At 32.3% G+C, this 14,582-nt stretch overlaps 2 protein-coding genes across 3 annotated transcripts; one reads left to right on the forward strand and one right to left on the reverse strand.

The window, feature by feature from the left end:
* The first annotated feature begins 1,684 nt into the window (after positions 1-1,684).
* On the forward strand, positions 1,685-9,504 carry LOC101214174 (ubiquinone biosynthesis monooxygenase COQ6, mitochondrial). 2 transcript variants are annotated; one of them, XM_011654894.2, is made up of 10 exons: positions 1,685-1,805; positions 3,876-3,987; positions 4,115-4,214; positions 4,853-4,996; positions 5,288-5,346; positions 6,121-6,188; positions 6,261-6,318; positions 6,716-6,889; positions 6,978-7,577; positions 9,049-9,504. In XM_011654894.2, exons 1-10 carry the CDS (start codon positions 1,798-1,800, stop codon positions 9,262-9,264), a joined length of 1,539 nt encoding a protein of 512 aa, XP_011653196.1. In that variant the 5' UTR covers positions 1,685-1,797; the 3' UTR covers positions 9,265-9,504. The 2 variants fall into 2 exon arrangements, with proteins under 2 accessions (XP_011653196.1, XP_004146538.1); XM_004146490.3 differs by having other exon boundaries at positions 6,267-6,318.
* A 3,041-nt stretch (positions 9,505-12,545) lies between these two features.
* LOC101214414 (disease resistance response protein 206) lies at positions 12,546-13,325 on the reverse strand. The gene has a single exon (XM_004146491.3). The coding sequence runs from the start codon at positions 13,228-13,230 to the stop codon at positions 12,670-12,672; it is 561 nt and encodes a 186-aa protein (XP_004146539.1). The 5' UTR covers positions 13,231-13,325; the 3' UTR covers positions 12,546-12,669.
* Positions 13,326-14,582: the final 1,257 nt, after the last annotated feature.

Consider the following 14,582-nt stretch of genomic DNA (forward strand, 5'->3'; position numbering starts at 1 on the left):
GACATTTTGATAACAAGGTATTTGCATTCATTTGTTAATATTCATATTTATTTACTTAGTTTACTATATAATATTCTATGCGTGAAAATGACAATAAGAGATGATTTGTCTATATTTTTACCCTTTTATTTTTACAAATCCTTACGTTACACGGTTGATAAGAATAATTTTTTTTTTTTTTTGAGTGTAGGTGTCTATTGAAAAGAAAATAGATATGACTTTCATAAATGTAAATCACAAATTATATTTATGAATTTTTAAATCAAGTATCATCTAATATACGTGCAATTGGTGTTGATGTGATGAGGACTAATTGATGCACATAGAAAATGTGACTATTCATAGGGTGGTCACCCATCCAACATATTCTTCTTTTCATGTAGGTATGAAATGCATACACAAAATAACATAGATGATTTAATTTGTGGTCTTAATTAAAAAATCATACAGCTAAAATTTAGGGGGGAAAATACAATAACTTTTAAACATACAAATTTGATCAACAAAGTAAATTTATATTTAAAAGAATAGGAGACTTAGATTATAAACATATTATTATTTGCTTTCAAATTAAAATTTTCCATGTATTATATTTGTTTTTTTTCAAGTATATTGACTTATATTATAAACATAATTTTTATTTTTATTTTTTTTGCTATTTTCTCCCCTTATATTAAACTTCTTATTTACAAAAAAATATTAAAACAAACTTCAAATAAATAGGCAAAATGATCTTGAAAAACAAACTAAACATCTATCGTTACTTTAAATCAAAGCTTGAAGATTGGCTAAGAAGATAATATTTGTTTTACTATTTAATTTTAACTTGGATTCATAAAATCGTCCTTTGTCATTTCTTTTGAGAGTTACTGACAATAAATTTTGTTTGGTATTTTAGAATACAAAATAATTTTAGTTGTATTTTCTCAATTTTAAATATTTAGAAGTCTGGTCATATACAACAAATGACCAACTTCTTTACTAATATAGCAATTCAAATCAAATAAATATCAAAAGATAAAAAATGTCATATTTTAAATTTTGTAAATAAAGATTAACTATATATTTTAAAACAATGCATAAAATACAAAAAAAGAAAAAAAATTATAATCGAAAAAATGCACACAAGTGTAAACAAAAAAAGAGAAGGAATAAAGTTATTTTGAAATAAAAAATGATAAATGATAAAATTGTTATAAAATATAATATAATTTTAAATATATCATTATAATAAAATATTTGTATTGTCGTGAAAATGGGACCCAAATAGAATATGGAAATGAAAAATATAATATTAAAATATCATATATAATATAAAGAAATGAAATAAATGAAAAAATATATATATATATTTCCACTTTCTCCCTCTTTCACGTAACTTTCATTGATATTATATACTTACAAACCCACGAAATGTCATTATGCAATTTGGCGAGCATGAGTGGACTAAAAGTGAATCTCTTATAGACATATAACATAAGTGTTGGATTATCAAAAAATTGATATTTGATTATGATTACTAAGTACACGAATGAACATCAATACATATATTAATAGTACTTATAATATTTTTATATTTAAAAAATGCATCTTTTTAAATTTAAATGTAAAAAGAACAATTTAAAATTTAGTTGTAGTTTAGTTTTATAAAGGGTCAAAAGAACAATTGTTTTCAAAATGGTCTATTTTTCCAAACGAAAAGGGGACTATATTGGGCAATTTGCCGAAATAGTGGGGGAGAATTCTCTCTGCGTGTGCCTTCTTCCTCTTCTTCTTTAGCGTCTGCAAAGAGTAAGAATGAACAGGTATGTCACTCTTCTTCTTCTTCCACTCTGCTTTAACTGAAGGAAATATGGATTTTCGTGCTTTGACATCATCCTGTTATTACACCTGACCTTTGTTTGTATTATTCCAAAGTTCTCATGGTTGCCAACTCATTGAAGTTCGGTTAAAAAATGTGCCCAACGATCAATAATGCAACCCAATTGGTAGTGTGTAAAAAATTTTCATTCAAAAGCCTTCAATTGATTTCATTTCGATCTACCCCACTAAATGCTCCTGTTGGCAATCCACGGCTACACCCAGTTTTACTATCATTTGGCAGCTTCTCTCTACCCTCCATCCTAGGACTCAAAAAATGTAGATGAATTAAATTCTGGTATCCATGCATTGGCTTTTGTAATGGGTGATCAACTCTTTTGATATTCCCAATATTTCCTCTTTGCGTCTGTAGGGTTATTTGCCTTGTTTGGAAGAAATGATTCGTTTTGATTTTCCATTGGAAGAGGGCTATGTGTTGAGTTGGGTGGTAACCAATAAGATTTTGAAGGTCCAATATGTGAATGGAAAGCAGAAAATGGCCATTTTATCTATGTCTTAATGGCTGTGAATTGGATAGAGTCATAGAGATGTCGCTCAACTTTTCAAGAGCCCTTCCTTCTTCATCCTTTCAACAAATTTTTGTTGGAATATCACACAAAACCAATATGTATCTCTTATGGATAATTGTGGGCAAAGCAACTTTGGGGAAGTACCTGCTTGAAATCATTTTAGTTTATGTGCGACAGCAATTTGTTGGAAGGTGATGATCCTGATCAAAATCTTTTAGAAATACTGGCAAGTGATAATCCTGATCGTGTACATTTTGAAGGGCTGTCTTGGAAAACTCTAAAATAATGTAAAGTTCTCTGATTCTCATAGTGATTTTGATTCAAATTTTGGTGCAGAAAATCACTTGAAGTGGCATTCTGAAACTCAAGTTTGTTTTAGTTTAGGTTGTTATTTTTTACTGAAAGAGCAGTTAACTTAAAACAGCCCCCTTACAATCCATATGGTGAATGATATAATCTGTGAACTAGGTATCCTGAGAAAGACTGAGGATTTCTGGCAAGCAATTCAAGAAGAATAGTCAATGTCTACTAGGCAACAAAAGATACTTAATAGCCTGAAGTCAAACAGTAAAGGGATTGTGTAGAGAAAGGAAAGCTTATAGAAATCGTTTAGATTTGTAAACAAGGCAGTTTCAAGATGAAAAGTTGAGAGAGAGAGATAAAAAGAACAAAGAAAATTTAAACTTGAAGGACTTCATATTGATGCTAGAAAGGAGCTTAGTGCGTTGGAAAATGGCAGCCACTGATATAGACTCCTTGTTGCTAACTATCTCACTACCTAACACCTCTTGTGTTATTAGAGGTGCAACAGTATGTAAAAGCATCTTGCTTGAGATTTACTGAGATCAAGTTTCGTTTACCAAGAACTATCTGAACCTAATGCTAGAAGCTGGAGGTGGAGGTTGAGGAGAAATTTGAACTATGTCTACACGAAGAAGAAAATTCTGTGCTGACAAAATTTTGGATGGCTCACTAACAAACCTTTTGTCATATTATATAATTGGCTATCACTTATCATTTATTGTTTTGTTGTGTCTAGTGTTTAGCCTAGGCCTAGGCACAAGTTTGGCACCTAGTCTTGAAAAGGTAAGGCACATAAATTAAAGCTCGCATTCTGTGCACTCTTTATGTGAAGCCTTAAGGCCCAAATACCTGAGCCTTGAGATTTTTCAATATGTTGAAAAAATAATAATAATTTTGGTTCTTCCTTCGTTATTAACCAAAAATATAAACTTCACTAAGCTTAGATACAAAATTCCTTATTTTCCCCCCTCCATATTCCCACTCCAACCACGCTTTCTCTTTCTTATGTAATATTGTTATATATAGTGCACCTCACAAAACTCAATGGAGTTCCGTAGCGCCTTTTGTTTTTGCGCCTTGCACTTAAGCCGCAGAAGACTATTGCGCTTTGTTGCCCCTTGAGCTTTAAAAACCACTGTAGTAACTTTTGATTATAGTTTGATATAGTATGTGCTGGAACAGGTTAATTAGAAGAAACCTTACTATTAATGTCTTTGGAATGAAGACTCGATGGAAAAACTTCTGCTCTGATTCAGCTGCTAAAGTTTCTGGATCCAATGGAAACCATAGCTATGTAATACTCTAATACTACATCTGATAAATGAGTAATATTGATTTAATTATTCCCAGACGAGTGACTTCAATTTTCAATATGTTAATTCCATGAGAATATTCATATATTTGATGCACCCAAATCTCAGGTACAAGGGGAGAAGCCAGGTTCCGTAGATAACTTTCCTCAACATGACATTGCTATAGTTGGAGGCGGCATGGTTGGCATGGCCTTAGCATGCTCCTTAGGTAGGCGGTTGTTTGGATGAATAATTTCTGCAATTCTTACCGTGCAGATACAGAAAGCACTCACTTTTCATGTCTTCACGCTTAGAATGTTGTACTGTGGATGACAGAATTGTTCTAATAGTTCCTTTTTCTTTTTGGATACCGTGAGTTATTAATGTAGGTTGGTGTCAAATGCTTTTCTTCTGTTGTTTTTCTGTGTGTTCTGTTATAATTTTCTGATTATCTTAGATTATCTAGATTTCAAAGTTCTTTGTAATTATTCCATTGGTAAGATTTTTCTTAGTTGGTCCCCCTTCTTTTAGTTGGGGTGTTTTGGCAAGCTGGTTTTTTTTTTATGCCCTTGTATTCTTTCATTCTTTCTCAATGAAAGTTGTTTGATTTCATTAAAAAAAGAAAAACCTAGACTTTATATATGTGGTGAATCCTCTTCGTCTTGCAATTTCAACTTTTAAGTAATGCAATTAAAATTGGACTACGTATCAACAATACTCTCTTTTATGATATATGTGAGTGTCTAGGCTAGTTTGCACACACCTCAACTAATCCCTCATAACAACGTGTCTTACATTTTCAATCATGAATCCTGATGTACTGATGTTACTCTCTAATTTGGTCTCACTGTTGTTCTGTATTTGCAGCAAGCATGCCATTGACTAAGCAGTTGACTATTGCCATTATTGACAGCAATCCAGCTTTAAAGGGTGGAGCCAGCATTAAGAAGGGCAGTCCTCCCGATCCAAGAGTGAGCACGGTGACTCCTGCAACTATATCTTTCTTCAGAGGTAGTGAATTTATGAAGTTATTATACATATTCTAAAGTTGTATTGGGCTCTTTCCATTAGAATCAATCTTAATTATTGAATAACACTGTTATCTGGGCTAACTTTGTCAGAAAGTCTGAAAGCATATCATTTTTATTTCATATTTTTTGTTGTACCACTGTACTACACCACCATTATGCATCATTTATTGTCCTTTAACATTGAAGCTGACACAGAAAGTTGGTTTAGCTTTCATTTTCTTCATAATTAAAAACAGTATTGGATTGAAATAACAGAATTCTCGTTGTCCAGACATTGATGCATGGAAATATGTTGAAGAACAACGGCATGCATACTTTGACAAGATGCAGGTATAGACTGTAATTTGTAAAGAATCCATTTGAAATTCTAATTAAAGGACTATATTGTTTAAATACTTTTTTTATCAGTAGCTCCATCTCCCTTGTAGTTGCTAATTTCACTCAAGTCACTGTTGAAAGGTATTTAGTGATTTTTATTAAAATCAATATCTCATCCCTTCTTTTGCTTTAATAATTGCAATTTGGATGTTGTGTGTGTGGCGCTTGTATACATTCTAGAAGAAGGTTGGTGTCAGGTGAGACTCACAGGTCTGAGAAACTCAATCAAACTCAAAGACAGCAAAAATTCAATAGAAAACAGCACTTTTCCATTGAAGCTAACTCCTCAAACTACAAGAAAAAAGTTTTCATTGTAAACAGAGACCAACACACACACACACAACCAAACAACTTTCTCTTCGGCCTTCTTAACCTTACTAAGCACGTCCCACCAGCTCACTAACCAACCATTAGTGGTTGGAGCTTGGAGGCAACATTGTAGGATTTTTGGTCTATTACTATCATCTTTAGGCAGTTTTTAATTCTAAAATCCTGTTTGGAATGATATTTTATAAGCAGCAGACATGAACAATATTTCACGACCTTCTTGGATTGGTTCTGTGCTTTCTAACTTTGTCATTCATATATAACTACTTTGCTTTCTGAGTATTAACTTGATGGAAATATGTTATATTCTGCTAACGTAATACATATAATTAAGCCTGGGAATTTTTCATGATAAGAAAATTAATTGGAACTATCCTATCATCTTTCAATCTTTTTTAGGTTTGGGACTATACAGGCTTAGGTTACACAAAGTACCATGCAAGAGATGTTAATAAAGAATTTTTAGGGTAAGCACCTGCATTCAAATTGAAAGCAACTCAATTAAATAGTTATTGGAGGTGACACTCATTTGGCTTTAGTTACAGCTGCGTGGTGGAGAACAAAGTGCTTCAAAGTTCCTTGTTATCGCGCGTACAGGTATCATACACTGTTAACTTCCTATGCTGATCAATGGACTTTCCAATCTCTTGAGTTGCTTGTTGAGTTCAGTGGTCTGTTGTGCTTAAATTTTTCACTATAATTCATTTGTATAAAGAGGAAAGGTTCGTCAGAGTAGTCAGATGCTAAGAGAGAGTTTAATATTCTCGAGCAATACTAAGAGATATCGTTTGACAAGATTTTATCACAGAAAGTTAAGCCACACCACAACTGATTTCAATTTATTTCAGTATTATACTTCAACACAATACCAGATGGTAATATTTTAAAATTCTAAAATACCTCGATTTTGAATAATAACAATCATCATGTCGTTATCCCCTCTATCCATGTTACCTTTGGATTCTTCAGATGCTGAGTATCTAAATTTCAACAGTGTACAGATGCTCAAACAACAATATACTCTTCCAGATTAACCTCAATGGACTTACACCCAAGTGGTTCGCCGACAGTGGCCGCTAACATATCTTCGAAGACAACATTGAATGATCCAGGTCATTTAGCAAAATTGGACCTGAGTGATGGCAGCAGTTTATATGCAAAATTAGTGGTAATTGTCTTTTGTAGGAAGGAAATGCTTTGAATTTTAGGAAAGTTGCTGGGCAAATATCAAATTTTTTTTCTGAGTTTTGTTGCAGGTTGGTGCAGATGGATCCAAGTCACGTGTTAGAGAGTTAGCTGGGTTTAAAACAACTGGATGGAATTACTCCCAGAATGCAGTTATCTGTACAGTGGAGCACACACAGGAAAACCGTTGTGCGTGGCAACGATTTTTGCCTTCTGGACCAATTGCACTTTTACCAATTGGGGATAACTATAGTAATATAGTTTGGACTATGAACCCACAAGAGGCCACAGACCGCAAGTCAATGGATCAGGATGATTTTGTGAAGGACGTGAATTCTGCTTTGGATTCCAGTTACGGTCCTCCTCCAAATTCCAGCATATTTGGAAGTCAAAACTTTTTTTCATGGCTGAAACCGGATGTCACTCTATCAGTAGATGAAGGATTTGAAGTCCCTCCAAAGGTGGTCAAGTTAGCATCCGAAAGAATGGTCTTCCCATTGTCTTTGAATCACGCCAAGAACTATGCTTCCAAGCGTGTGGTTTTGATTGGTGATGCAGCACACACTGTTCATCCTTTGGCTGGTCAAGGTGTTAATTTAGGTTTTGGAGATGCCCATTCACTTTCTAAAGTAATTGCTGAAGGAGTTGCGCTTGGATCCGACATTGGAGAGGTGCGGTATTTTTCTTTTATATTCTGTCTTAATATTCTTTTGTTCATAGTCCTAGCCGTTGTAAATTCTTGCTCCCAAGTTATAGTACTGAGCGTGATTTTCTTTGATATATTTTCTGATACGATTTTCTATTAGATTTCTTTCTTCTAGATCAGCATCTGATCCTTGTATCAAATACGTTTCTTTTACCATTGTGATAGGTAGTAATTTGACAACTTACATTGAAGATCAATTCGGATCATCCTTCTTTCCCAAAATATCCTAGACCTATCCGAATACTAGAACTCCAGTTCTTATGAAAAACACAACATACAAACCAAAGCTACATAACTAAGTGAAGGAGCTAGTTACAACACCCTAATTCTAAAACAATTTAACAATGAAACCAACTAAACCCAACACTTCTAAATGTTAGAAATACCGAACAACTCCCTTTTTTTCCTTCCTTGAATAAACAAACCTTCTGGATTGGGTGTCTAACACAATATGAAGTTTATTTACATCTCCTACCAATCAAGTTTTTCATTGTCACATGGGAGTTTGTACAGTAGCTTGTCTAAGCCACAATCATTAGTTGTCATCAGACATATATATGTGGGAGTGGGCCTTTAGATCCAAATTATACCCTTTGTACCAACTAACATGCATACGATTATTTTCAATTTGATCCTTAAAGTTTCAGAAGTTTTAGTAGTGCCTTCTCTTTAAGTCACTAATTGACCCAAAAACTTAAGTTCGTCTAACATCCTCAAACTTATCAATTGCTAAAAAAATTCTCTTAATCCTTACACTTAAAGAATAGTGGTAATTTGATGTGACAACTGACAAGTTGCACTTCTCTGAGAACAGTTTTTGACGTTTACACAATGTTTATGAAATCCTTGTAATACAAGATTCTTGAAAAATTCATATTTTTTGTTTGTTATACATGATAACAACAGTAATCAAACGTATAGTTTGAGGCATGAAAGTGATTGTTATACAATCACATGTATACAAATCTGAGCTTTCAGGTTAGTTTATGTTTCTTGAAAGTGGGTATCAGTATCAAAATTTGAACAGAAAGCCTTCAGAGGCATATAAGTTTTCATCTTGCCTTTTTAATCACAAGCCAATCCATTTTGACCACCCAAAATATTTGGTAAAGAAGTTCCTTCATCTTTAAACTTAAGGGATGATGCATATGTCCATTTCCTGAAGTTTTCTGTTAGTGAAGAGTTGCAAGGCACTCGACCCTCCAACAGAATTGAAGAAAAAGTCAGTTGACATTTGATTCATTAGAACCTCACAAACAGTCGTTTTCGTTCGACGACGATTTTGTTTTAGTTTCATTTTATTCTTTTCTATAGACTACTTCTAGAATGAAGAAAATTATACTATTCATAAACAAAACAGAAATAAAATGGTTGTCAGACAGGGCATCATTTTCAGTGGTTCTCTAATTCGAATTTGCTTAACTGATTTTGTGCAGGTGACATTGATGAAGAAATATGAAGCAGAGAGAAAACCTGCCAATATTGCTATGATGGCTATTCTGGATGGGTTTCAGAAGGCCTATTCTGTGGATTTTGGACCTCTCAACATCTTACGTGCTGCTGCTTTTCATGGGGCTAACTATATTTCTCCTCTCAAAAAGAGTATTATTTCATATGCGTCGGGAGATCAGAGGCTCCCTCTCTTCACTTGAGGGGAAATGAAAAAAAAAAGAAAAAAAAAGAATGGCAATTTTGTAGATAGCAACATACAAATTCTCATGCCAAAATGAAATAGTTTTTTTCCCCTGTAATGCTTTGGAATAAAATTCGTTCTTTGTAGAGAAATTTCTTATGTGTTTGCATCATGAGGCTTCGTAATTGTTTGCCAAGTATGAATGTTAAGAAGTTTGAGAGTTGGAAACTTTGATTTGATTATTTTTCTTAAGTACAAATACCTGAAATATTAATAATTATTATTTCTACATTAAAACAATAATTCAAAGGAAAATTATATTAAAGTGCAAAAATAGGAAGATATGGAAAATCAAATATACTATACAGTAGTCTATTGTTTTCAATTAGTAATGGTAGTCTATTGTTGTCAATCAGATTGACAACTGATAGATTATTCGAATGTAGCAATCTTTTATTTAAAAGTGGAAGCATTCAATTGCCTCACTAACATCAAGCAATTGACTAGAATTCCAATGGAATGCAATGATAATGTTGGTGTAGCACGAAAAAACCTACACAAGATTGAAAGAGTGAGTTTATTGTTTGTCATGTGGTTTTCGAAGGTAGACTGATGAAATTGGCAGTCGGATGTGCGTGGTTAAAGGTTGGTCGTTGGTGGGGTGATTGAAATTGGTTGGTAGGTATTGACTAGAGTTTTTCATACACAAATTAGGGAGAAATTAACCATTAAGTACTCAAAGTTCAATTTAATAAAAGTTGATATCAAGTATTTATATTAGATCAACTTATTTAATATATTTTTCAAATGTATGGTTTCCAAAAACAACTTATTTTTTAAAATAATAACTTGAAAAAATATTTCCAAACCGAGCTTAAAGCATTATATGTGATTTAATTGCATTTGCAAGATAGAATTTGAATCTAAAGAGCATCGCTTTGATATTACAACTCAAAATATTTATCTAATGTGATACTTAATTTTCTCTATCATCTTCTGTTCATTGTAAATTCTAGTCTAATTTTCTTTATTGCCTCCAGGGTCTATATGTTCAAAAATATTCATTTTTATGGTGACGCTGATTTTTTAGCAGTGGAAAGTTCTAAGAATAGTTCTTCTTTATGTCTTTCATGTTGAGTAGTTGATCCAACTTATTTCTTATCTATACAAAATTAGTTGCTACTAATTAATTTATAATGTTAAGTGTATTTCCAAAATTTATATCCTAATGTTCAAAATTAATCCTAAGATTCATAGAACATTTTGTTGAAGAAAACTTTGTAGAAAATTCAACATAATTTTGGATATTTAATATAACAAGTTTCCAAGACTTTAATATATAATATTTTCTAGTGTTTTTACACTATAGTTTTTTTCTAATTTATGCGTATGCTTTTAATTTGGTTTAAATGAGATCGCGTGAAAGAGTTATGACAAAAGTTTGTTAATTAAATTTATAAATTTAATGGTAATGCTTATTTAATCTCCGAATATTCAAAAGAAACATTCTACGAATCGAAAGTAATTCCAAATTAATGAATAAATACATAACAAATTAATTGTTTAGGATAGTTCTATATCACAAGGCCATAACAAAGATAAAAGGGACAGGTCGAAGCTCAGATCAGTAGAGTGAGCCACAACTACAACAAGGCAGAAGAGATGGGTTGAGGCCTATACCAGAAGGGTTGCCCTCGGCCATGACGAGGTCAAGCCTTATGTTGAGGAGGGTTTGGATCCCAAATGTTGATGTGGATAGCGAATGATGAAAATCTAATAGGAATATGAAAGGGAGGACCCTATAAATAGAAGGAAAATTGCATCAAATAGCACATAATTAGAAAATAAAAGGGAGGACCCTATAAATAGAAGGAAAATTGCATCAAATAGCACATAATTAGAAAATAAATATAACATATAGCACAAGGAACATATTTGCAAAAACGACAATTTTTTAACGATCATATTGTAAGTTTTTTAAGATTCTCGATTTTTCCCTTTAGTTTCCTTCCTCTTCTACTATCATTGATATCATGCTATCCGTGATAACTTCTATCAATGACATCAAGTCTAATATGTCTATATCTTTTTTATGAGTTTATTACTGATAACTTGAACTTTAAATTTCTAAATGATAACAATAACTGATTTCAACAAAAGTTGCAAATATTCCAATTTCATTTATACTATCAAAGATAGAAGTTATCATATGGATAATATGTTATTATTAATTCAAAGCTATTGTGGATAACATGCTAACCTGATCTATTTTCTTTGTCCATTTATGCTAAAAACAAACAACCACTATACTATATTACTTTATAGTAGCATTACCTTGATATAAAGTAGTCTATTACGAATATTGCTTATAGATGCTATCAATGATATTCTTCTATTGCTATCACTGATAACAATAAATGAATATCATTGATAGTAGATAGAAAAAATATTGGTTGATAGTCTAATTAAACCTCATCAATTCAAAATTGATATGTTTACCAAGGAGATATCACTTATAAAAAAAATATTCTTATGATGATATATCATTTTTAATTGCTATCGGCAATATCCTTCTAACGCAATCATTGATAGATAATGTTAGTGATATCATTTTATGTTGATAGCAATGTAGAAAAACTACTTACAGTAGCTATCGGAAATACTAATTGATAGCAACATCGCTAATAGTAGAAGATATTAATGATAGCAATTGATAACACATTTCTCAAATTGAAAGCTATCATTGATAGCAACTATCAATGATAGCAGCTATCAATGATAGACATGTACATAACTATGAATTGCTACCAATGATAACTTTCAATTTAAGAAAAAAAAATTAATGGTGATAAATTATCATCGATAACAATTGGTAACAACTATAAATGATATTCACTATTTTTTACGTGGTATATATGCAATTATTTTGTTTTTATACAATATACATATGCAGTATTATTTTATGCCTTTTTGCCATTTATGCAACTAAATGGGGGAGGCAAGGTTAAGGTAGGTGGTCTTGTGCTATGCATTTGACTTGTGTTTTAGGTGTGATGTACAACGCACCCATCTGCAAACCTTCTAATCTTTGTACGTCAATTTCATCTATCTTCAACCACATATCACACCTTCACGCTCATGTTCATTGACCATAATTTAGCATTAACATAAATTATTCGTCAAGCAGAGAGCTATTTTTCGAAAATATTTTATTTCTTTTTATTCATGTAGTAAAATATTAAATTAGAAAGAAACACACATACACACACAAAATATAAGTACGAAATAGAAATATAAAAGTAAGAAATTAAAGGCTCATCCACTCAAATTTATTGCATTGCATTTTATTTTTCATGAAAAATAAAAGCAAACAGGTTGGGATTTCGAAGAAAAAGACTTAGCAAAGAAAAACGAAGAATAAAAATCACCAACATTCATACAATTTAATATCCGTCCGAAGCCTAAAATAAACTTCCCCTTCCAACGAATCCGTTGACAGAGTCGCAATTCCTCTCGCCATGAAGAAATCCCCCGTCCCTCCGATCACCGAAATATCTCTCGTCTTATTCATCAACGGATCCGCCCCCGCAAAGTTCAAACTCCCTCTATGTTCCGTCGAGTTAAACACAAACGAAAATCCAAGCCAAGCTGTGAAGATATCCTTCTTGTCGTAAATGTAGAATCCCTGCGCCCGTCCCACTGGCGGCGAGTGCAGGTTGTTGTCAAGTGTAATCGGATCGTCGAACACCACCACATTACCGAAGTGGTTCTGTGCAGCTAGAACCGTCAAGTTTCCCCATGCTGGAGCTCCGACGATGGCTGAGGTTGCGTTCTTTGCGTTGTGTCCGTTGAAGATGATGTCGTGGAAGTAGAAGACTAGGTGGCGGCAGGGGCGACGAAAGCGGTGTTTACTGGCGACGGAGAAAGTGATTAAGAGGAGGAAGACGAAGAAGAAGAGATTGGAAATGGGGGATTTGAGAGACATATTTGTTGAAAAGGGAAGGAATTAATTGTTGGGGGGAATGGGATTTGAAAATTTTTGATTGGGTTGGTTCATGTTCTTATAGAAGGAGAATAGTTGAGATTTTTTAATGTTAAAAAGAAAAATGGAGGGGTCTAATGTTAACTTGGAATAGAAGTGAAAAGAAAAACAAAGAATAATTAAGAGAGATTGAAGAATTTTTGTGTCACATTTGATTGGATGCTTAATGTGTACTTCTGTGTATTGCCACCGTGGGAAAGATGATTAGTTGGACCAGCTACAGCTCATCAACCATGAAATGGTGTGCACAAATTTTACTCTACTGTATATTCATTCCAATAATGTAACCTTCGAGTACCATCTGGAGCACGGGTGATTTCCACGCATACTCTTTATTTGGAGCTCAAAAAATGGCCCATCTTTGAGAAGTGAAACTAAATATGGTATCTTGTTATTTCACCCCTCTCTAAAAACCCTATTTGTGTTTGCAATTGAGAACATCATTTGATGTACAAAGTACACGATGTTCGATGTTTGATATTTTATGCTTTATGTTGTATATTAAAGAGTTGATACTCTGTATTAGATATTCGCTATTTGATGCTCGATGTTCATGTTCAATACTTGATTGATGTTCTATGTTTTATTTATGCCGTATATGCTTGCAGTTGGATACTTGAAAGAAACACAAAAAAAAGAAAAGAAGAGTAAAAATGTTCCTGCTCAATACTTAATTGTTATTTGTTGTTAATACTAAAGAAATAAGGGAGTTTAATGCTAACTTAGAATAGAAGTGGGTGAAGAAAACTAGAAGAAGAAGAAATTGAGGAACTTTAAACTCAGTTTGATAATCATTTTATTATTTTTTAAAATTAAGTTTATTCAAAAACAAAAACAAACTTTTAAGAGCTACTTTTCCATAAAATTTTGTCTCAGTTTCTCAAAAACAAAACAATTTGAGATTGTAAGTGTAATGATTATTGTTCTCCCAAAAAAGATATCATTATATTGCAATGGATCATTAAATGATATATAAATGCCATATTTAAATTGGAGAATGGAGCATTTATTGGTAGAATAATTTGATATACATAATTAGATAAATACTGTATTTTGTTTATTTATTTATTGTGCATGATGTGCACTAGAATAAATATTAGAAAATTTTCCAATATTTTTATTTCATTTTATTATGTATATATTTAATGGATGTATTTTTAAAAATAACAAAATACTAAAACTATTTGCAAAATATATTAAAATTCATTCCATTCTCTATAACTTATTTAAGTTTATTTCTAGTTATTTATAATAATTCCCTAATTTAATCCTTGTAATTTCAATATATGTTAAAC

Source organism: Cucumis sativus, chromosome 4 (assembly GCF_000004075.3).
Source record: "Cucumis sativus cultivar 9930 chromosome 4, Cucumber_9930_V3, whole genome shotgun sequence".
In the NCBI taxonomy this organism is placed as follows: domain Eukaryota; kingdom Viridiplantae; phylum Streptophyta; class Magnoliopsida; order Cucurbitales; family Cucurbitaceae; genus Cucumis; species Cucumis sativus.